The following is an 8,752-nucleotide window of genomic DNA, read 5'->3' on the forward strand; positions in this document are numbered from 1 at the left end:
ATGGCCTACATATAGCAGCAGCAGCAGGATCAGAGGAGTCTTCTGCACACATCCAGTCTCGCCCAAGTCTTCCTTTGTGTAGCTTAACTGTAGCCTAGGATCTAAACAAGATGCTCAGCACTTCAAACACTTCTTAGATCTAAAACATTCTTTATTTGAATAAATAAATACAAAATAGCAAGTTGTGAATATAAAACCTGCTCGTACAAAAACCCCACAAACTACCCAGGCACTACATTAATACATACATATTTTTGATACAGTAAAAAAATCTGAAATTGCACACAGTTATTCATTTAAAAGATAAGGCTTGAATGTAGTAATTTTTGCAGAATTATAGAAATAAACTCATTTAACACCAAATAGAAATACACCTGACAACATTCTGTTAGACTTTTAAATAGGACAGAAGGATGAGTGAATGTTGAATGTTTATGCTCATCTTAAAGCCATCCTTTTTAAACACACATACCCTCACACTGCTGCCTTTGGCCTCTGCATCAGTAAGAACTGGCTGCCCAAACCCTGCAGCTCCACTCTCTGAGTATGCGCAAAGTCCAATTCAACTCTCTCCCACTGGGATAAATCAGGTACTGCCCTACTAAAGTCAGGGAAATTACCACTGGGGTCTGAAAACACAAATGAGAGCAGAAGAGAAACTGTGCCCTAAACCACACAAGTGTAGGTGGTAAGGCAGGAACGAGTCCATACAATATTGGCCTGATTCATTTATGTGTCACTTTGGTTGTACGTTGCTGCTATGCCATGAAAACTCACGTAATCTCAACGGCATGTAGCTAGATGATGCACTGGTTGCTGTTCTCTGTTGGGAATGAATATTTAGTATTGATCCCTGATGAATACCAGAGCATTAAGTGTTTTTGATGAATCATCTCTTGCCTTTGCCCATAAATAAGCTAAGTGATGAGCTAGTGTAACACAGCTGCTGGACAGGATATTTTGCCTACCATTCAGGGAGATCTCTGCCCCTCAAAAATTCGTAGGTTAAACAGGAGAAAGCTTTACAGGATTTTTCTATACAAAAGGATTAAATGTAAGAAATATAAGCCCCACAGTTTTATAGAAGAAGCGTGTTGAAAACTGCTAGGGTTTAGCTGACAAAAGCAGTGATGGCTATGACCTTTAGTACTGACTCAAGCCCGTATGTAGAGAGAAGAACAGCGTTTATAATGACGTCTGCTTTCAGCACGTAAGTTTGCCACACCAGGAAATATACAGACAGAATGACACTTCCGACCGTGATCACAAGACTGAGCCCTAATGGAGCCTCTTCTTCTGTCAGGTTACCCTTTGAACCTTGAAGGAAACAAAAAGCTGATGTAAGTCTTTGATTTCTTCTGACAGTATCACTAGCCGTAGATCTAGAGTATTCCTGTTCAAAAAGGCTCTAGTTCTTACAGCTCAGAGTACACTGAAATACTGGCCTCAGTCAAGGCTCTGTCAGTAAATGTAAAAACAAACCTAAACACCAAAGGATAATCCATTTCTTGCTGACCAAAGTTAATCGAAGTAAAGAGCAATCAGTTGATACTCAAAGTCACGACGCCTACCTTTTCTTACCACAGATAATCAGTTCTGAAGGTGCAACTGTTTTGATCACTCAGCTGCTTAGTCAACCACCAAACTTTCCCCCAGTCTCTCCCCAGCTCCATACTTGGCATGACAACTTGGTGATTGCGGTGCACGTCAGAGCATCCGATCCTGATTTTAAAATCTTATGCAATATAGAATGTTCTACATTCCCTGCTAATCTATTCCTATTTCAAATTACAATCACTGTGCAGAAGCTGCACTTATCTCTTCCTTGCATCTTATTTCCAAGCTAGTCTCTGTATACAGACTTGAAACTCGCTTCTTTATTCACCCACCAGGCTCCAAGCAAACATACGCAGAGAGCTTTAAGGCAGAGGCTAAATTCACCCCTACAGCAAGTCAGCTGAAGTCAAGAGACCCACCTTGCATAAATGTCTTGGGAGTATCAAGCACAGATTTTAATGGTAAATTGTTTTTTAAAAAAAAGACTTTATGAAGTTTAGCAAGTTTTGGACAGCAGGCCCTTTACACTGTTCTGTCTTAGTGAAATGAAGATGTTGGAACTGGCATGTCTTCAGAAGGAGTGAAAGGAAAAGGTGTAGTCACAGTGGCAGCTGTACGCTGCTCAGAGACATCCTTAGTGTTACCCATTCCACAAGGCTCCGGCTATTTGGTTACTTGTGTACGTTGCTGGAGCAGTTGAAAGGAGCTGTATCACCTCAGTGAATGGAAATCTCCGTGTTTCAGCATGGTCTTCTCACAGTCACACTCCCTTGTAAACAGCATCCCAGTTATATTGCTTTCTGACAACCCAGCTATTCTTTTTTGATGGCATTACAGATTATATTTCACATGAGAGCAAATTCTATTTGACTCTCTGGCCAAATCTATTGATCAGTCAGATAAGGTTTAATGACATAAATGAACAACAGTCTCCAAATATCTGGTAGTCTGCTAAACTGGCATGTTTTGCCACATACTCAATTTCAGAATAATTAATGTTTAAAGATTATATTTCACTGAAAAGGCACAGTGATAACATGACGTACCTGAGTATAATCGGAGCACTTCAAGAATGGCCATAATGAAAAGCAAGGCAAGATCAGGAGCCAAAAAATCATCTGGATAACTGAAAACTTGACCTGTAGAATAACACAGTGTAAATAAGCCAGGAAAATACAGTAGGCATACCGACAAACCACAACCATGTCATAAGCACACAGCCTACTTCTGTGTTAGAATACGTGCAACTTACTTTTATAAACAATCATTGCAAGAGTCGCCAAGAAGTAAAAGATGTAATAAATCCCGTTTACATAAAATAGAATCTGTAAAGGAACAGATGACAGCTGATAACTGTTGTTAAGGATTTCTCATAGCAATGAGGTGGGATCCAGTTCATAAAATCACCATTTCCCAGTAACCTCAAAATATACTGCTGTGCCTTTTTACACTAAATGGTTCAACTATGACTGGTCTACTGCATAGGGTTCAGGAAGTAATTTGAGATTGCAAATACTGAGAGTTTGGATAAAAGCTTGCTGTTTCAGGTTTGGCTTTAGTTCCTTTAAAAAAAAAAAAAAATTTGGTAACTAGCGGGGTATTCATTAGCCTGAGGAAATGGCAGGGGGAGTGCATGTGTACATTTCCCCAGACAACTTCTATACCTGTTAGTCAGCCTTCAGCAAGTTGACAGAGGGTTGGCTGGCAGACTGCAATACATCAAATTCTTGTAAGTTTTTGAAAACAGGTGGCTCTGCGAAGCAGACAGGTCCTATTACTGCCCACATGATGGAAAGTCTGAAAGCTGTGCTCTGTCCTTGCTACATGCCTGAGAAAGGCCACGAGCTCAACTTTGAGATGTAAATTCCTAAGAAACAGACTTCCTCAATTCACTCCTCACAAAACTAACTGTTGTATACTGTGAGATAATATTTAGCTCTAGTTATTTGTCTATGTGGATCCACTGCCAAGATATTTCAGAGCTCTAAAATCCTTAATATGTCCTCAAAATGCCCCTGAAGGACGGGGAATATGGCACACGCTGTCCTACTAAGAGAGAGAAATTATTTGCAGGCTCAGGACAGGTTCATCTCACCTATAGCCACCCCAAGACGACAGCTGTCCTAAAGTTACGAATGGAGTCTGAATTAGCCGCCTGGGCTCCCTCTGGAGTCAGCCGAGATGAGCACCTTCCTGGCTAAGCAGCTCCTGAGAAGGGAGGGATGAACTACTGTCCAGTGTTAAACCGTGCCAGCTCCCTCTCTGACTGCAGGAGGAGTTGAAATATCTAATTTACAGGAGGTGCCACACATTAGATATCTTCAAGAGCCCACCCAACCCCACAGATTGGCATGATTCCTACGTAGCAGGTAGATACACAGCGAAGGAATCATTTTCTCTTGAGGTACAGCAGCATGTTGTTAATGCAATACAGGAGAGACACACAGGATGTCCTGGGGCTCACCACCACATGGAAAAGCTGGAATGTGGCTCTGAGAATCCAGAAAGTTTGGCCATTCATATGTATTTTTTATAAACAAATGATGCCAAATGCCTTTCTTGGCCTTAAGTAATGCAACGTAATTTATATAAGGAAGTTATCAGTGCAGGTTTCATTATTTCCACATCTGTCTTTCTATACTCAAAATATTCTTTATCCTCCTGTCTCTCCTCCAGCCCTTCTCAAATCCCGAGTATCTCCAAGCAGGGACTTCATCCCAGGCATCTTTTACAGGAACTGCCCATCCAGTTTCTGAACAGGGCACCCACCCACACACGGTGGATGTATTCCAGTTCCCAGAGCAGCTCATTTTATTAAAACAGAACCAGGTTTTTGTGTTTTTCCAGTTGAAGAAAGGTGGAGCAAAAAATTACTAGATAGGTTCTAAGCATGGAAATCTCTAAAGCCAAGGGTGTCTCCTCTTAGGAGGTTGCTTAGATCTTGGCGGGAGTAAAGGTAGCATGAATTAACATGAGAGAAGAGGAAGTACTACTGAAAGCTGCTTTTACTAGCTCTTGTCGCTGTGCAACGTCAGCTGTCTGTGAGGTGTGCTCTGTGGGGCTTGTGCCCATCAGTTCACAAATCCAATTTTTACCCTTGCTTCCTAAAGAAATGAGAGTTATGTGATCATAAACCACGGCTGCCAGCCCTCTCTCAGGACTGCAGGGTGGGTTAAAGGGGTTTGTGCATGAGCGGGAGCTGATCAGGGCAAAATCTCAGCTAAACCCCGGCTAATGCTGCAAAAAATATCTTCCCTTGGAAGAAATGTTTTACCAGTTTTGCTTCATATGGATGATGCTGATGATGGAAGAGTAACACAAACACAGCATTGTACGGATTTATTAGGCAGGAAGACGGGAATGCATTTCAGTTGGTTCCTGAAGATCCCACATGTGAGGGATGAAAGGTACAAAAAGGATACAACTGCTGAAGTTCTTCCTTTCCGTTGAGAAGGAAAAATTAAAGGGAAAATAAGTCTAAATATTTACTGAAAGTGCTACAGAAACATTCAAACAACTGATGTTACTAGAGAGGTCAAGCATGCTTGTAGAAATTTTTTTCTCTGTTCAATGGAAGACTTACTGTTTCTCAGATCATCCAGTTCAGGTTCCAAAAATAACTTTTTCAAATACATGAATTCTAAAGTAACAGGAAAATCCCTGTTGTGAAAAGCTGCTTTCACCAAGGAACTCATCTCTTTCAAAACATAAAGAAGTGCATAGGCATGACCTAGAACTTGTTTATCCTGTCCTCTCACAGCAGATGACATTCATCCCCTCTAACTATGCAGGAATAAGGAAAACATGCAAGGGAACCAGAATGTACCATTTGTTTTTAAATTGTGAGAATGCGTTCACGTAGAACACAGGGCTCCCTGGTTCCTCTAAATAACATCCTTCCAAACCGGTTCCCTTCAAAAGCGAAGTCATTCTATGTAAAACCTGTCTATGTTCTGATCACCCCCAGAAATCATACCAAGTATTTTCTATAAGCTAACCAATACATTTTCCTTTTTTTTTCCCCTGCAAAAACACAGTTAAAATTCCCTTGCAACGTGATGGCACTGACCTATAAAGTACTTCTTAAGTAACTCCACTATTCTTAGCCTCTTTCAGACACATGAGGAATTGAAAAGTTATGATCTCTTTCACAGAGAGCAAAACTGTCTGTGAAGGGCCATTTCATCCATCTTCTCAGAGGCATCTCATTATCATCAAATCAGTGGGACATACCTCACTATCTTCATCCCTGGGCTTCTTAAGGTTAACGTCCTCATCGCCTAATAGTTTTATGCAGTTGGGCCCAAATTAATCCCCACTAACTTTAGGCATCTAATTAAGGTGTCCAATTTGGGAATGCAGTGGAAATAGGCAAGCAGTTTTAGAAGGTGATTTGTACTGTCTATGATCTGAAATGACTCCTGGACATGCTTCATCTCCTCTCCGCTTTCTGTAAAGGGACTATAGGCTCCTAACAGACCCGTCCCTTCACTTAGCCCAAACGCGTATGGATAAATGCTTTACTTCTTTTTGCAGAACGGTAGTTAAAGGTTTCATTACCCATCTTGTTCTGGTGACTAAGGGTTAAAGATGTGTTTGTATTTATACCCTGGTATAAAACTCCTGCGAAAGTTAACGCCTTGTGTCAAGATTACGTGCTTCCGTTCTTGCACAGCAACAGAGATGTCTCCATTTTGAAGTTACTTTAGACCGTGAAGTAGGATGTTAATTTGAATACCACAACTGCATGTGCAGACGTGTTATTATTCTGCAAGAAGTGTCAAAATATGGAACTTTTTCTGTATAACCAAACACTAAGCAATACCAGTGCAGCCTCATCCATGCTGGGCACCTACGTTGCCATGATGCCAGTGGTACAATTTTATATGGTACGATTTTACTACACAGGTAAAACCTAGCGAACTCCCTAATGGCAGTTCCCCAACTTTATTTTTAAACTTTTTTTTTTTTTTTTAAATCATTTTCCACAAGAGGGCACTGACCACATTCCTGCATCAGTTCCCAGGACGGGTTTGATGGCCACTATTATTTAGAACGTGCTGCCTCCCCCTGAGCAACAGGGGACATTTCACATGGGTTAAACATCTAAACCCTACAACACGCCTGTGAAAGGGATACTACAGTTAAGTGGTACTTATTATGCCAGATGGATATATAATTTCAGATAGGACAGCAGCCTGCTAATCCCAACACCCTGAGATCATCTCACTGCTAGAATTAATGAAGTCTGTATTGCTGCTGGGGGATTTTTAAATTTAAAGTGAATGTTCTGGCACAGGAGAAAAAAAAAAACGCACAATAAGAATTTTAAAGGATTTATATAAAGTGCGCAAACTTGCAGCAGCGAGAACCGCATTCTGCTAATGGGGGCGTTTGCATTAGTGAGACCTGGTGTAGTGACTTTCCACTGTGTTCAGGCTGGCACCTGATTTCTGCCTATTGGAAAGCTTGTATGGACCAGAAGAAAACAAAGTTTAACATCAGTTGTTTCCAGTTGTATACATTCTTTAATGTATGAGGGTAACTCCCAGGGAACGAGGTATTTGCACTTGGGATGAGTATGGATTGTGAGCCCGAGTCTTTCCGAGCTGCTCACGTACCCGGACTGGTTCTCGGGAACGCAGCAGCTATCCACCGCGCTGCCCGTACGCACACCCCCGCCAAAAGCCCTGCTCTCAGGCAGCCCTTGAACCAAATCCTGCTGATTTCCTGGGCAGTTTTGTAGATATCAACCTACAGACCACGCTCCGGTTAAGTGCTTTATACAACAAAAGCATGACTACTTATCCAGGCCACTACTGATTTTAGAAATTATTGCAACGCTGTGCACGCTTACCTGAGGTAGAACATGGCCTACTTTCTAAAAAAAAAGGTTTATTAAAAAAAAAAAGTTAATTTTTTTAATGCCGAAACTGCATTAAAAGCACACAACAGCTGTCGTTAGCACTACCCAGCACACCTCGTTACACAAACTTGTTTTCAGGGCTTTGGCAAAAGCTAATTGTTCAAGCCAAAGTTTCCAAAACCAGCTTTGTCTACCAAGGGCTAAATTTATATTTTGGGGGGTTAACCTTTGACCTTTTTGAAAGAAATGGAAAATATTCATTTTGACTTCGCTAATGAGCTGGAAGAATTTTTTTTTTTGATAACTTGAAGCAGACTTGACTTTCAGAGGGGCATCACTCGGCCTCAGGGACGCGATTTGGCTTTTCTCCTGCGGATAAAGGTGCTCCTCAGCCCGCAGAAGCGCCAAGCCTCAAGCCCCTGCTCACGCTGACACAGGGCCCGCAGGTGCCGGGATTTAGCTCAGCGTGTCGAGGCTGTCGCGATATAGCTATCGAGCTGGGCTGGGCGCCAAGGCCTGATGACTCGACGTCGGCCCCTGCCTCGCTCTCCCCGTGTCCCCCCGCCTGGGGCGGCGAGAGGTAACCTCTGCCACGGTGAGAAGCAGCCACCCCCGGTCACCCTCCGCCCCCCCGGGACACAGGGGGAAAGAGCTGTCGGTATCGATGGCAACGCGCCGCTCACCTCGCCTTACACCGGCCATCTTGGCGCCCCGCCCCCGCCGCCTGCTAGTCCTCCAGCGTCCCGGCAGCCTGTGCGCCGCGACCGTTCGTCCGCGCGCGCCTGGGAGGAGCTCGCGGCCCTTCCTCCGCCCCCCCTGCCTTCGGGTCCGATCGGAGCGCTCGGCCCGGTTCGGTGGCTTTCGGGCGGATTCGGGCACTGCCCGTTCGGGCGTCTCCGTTCGGGCCGGCGAAGGGGAATTCGGGCGCGATCGGAGAGGACTCGGCACAGCTCGGCTTTCTTCGCGCCCGCCTCACCCGCCTTCGGGCGGGATCGGAAAAGACTCGAGCGAGCTCGGGATTCTTCGACCCTCTGGGCCGGACCGCTCGGGGACTCGGCCCTGTTCGGGCGGGCTCGGGTTCCCCACCCGATCTGTCAGGTATCGCTTCGGGCCGCGCTTCTGCGGACTCGGCCGGGCTCGGCTGCGTCCTGCCTTGGGATTGGCCAGCTGGCAGGAAACGCGGGCCCCGCTCATCGGGAACCATCGATCGCCTTCGGACGAGGCCTGGAAAGACTCGGGACACTTCGGGCACCATCGGAAGCGCTCGATTTCGCCCGGGGAACACGTTCGGAAGCGCTCGGGCGAGCTCGGCACCAGTCGGCCGCCCGC

The 8,752-nt window shown here is 44.4% G+C and overlaps 1 protein-coding gene across 1 annotated transcript; it reads right to left on the reverse strand.

The window, feature by feature from the left end:
* Window positions 1-206: 206 nt before the first annotated feature.
* Window positions 207-8,678, reverse strand: TMEM80 (transmembrane protein 80). Its single transcript, XM_086613593.1, is given in 5 exon segments — window positions 207-1,317; window positions 2,604-2,696; window positions 2,810-2,926; window positions 8,244-8,339; window positions 8,342-8,678. Coding segments are annotated over 5 exon segments (849 nt in total). The 3' UTR covers window positions 207-1,111.
* Between the last annotated feature and the right edge of the window lie 74 nt (window positions 8,679-8,752).

The sequence above is a fragment of the Tauraco erythrolophus genome, chromosome 6, assembly GCF_009769465.1.
Source record: "Tauraco erythrolophus isolate bTauEry1 chromosome 6, bTauEry1.pri, whole genome shotgun sequence".
NCBI classification, from domain to species: Eukaryota; Metazoa; Chordata; class Aves; order Musophagiformes; family Musophagidae; genus Tauraco; species Tauraco erythrolophus.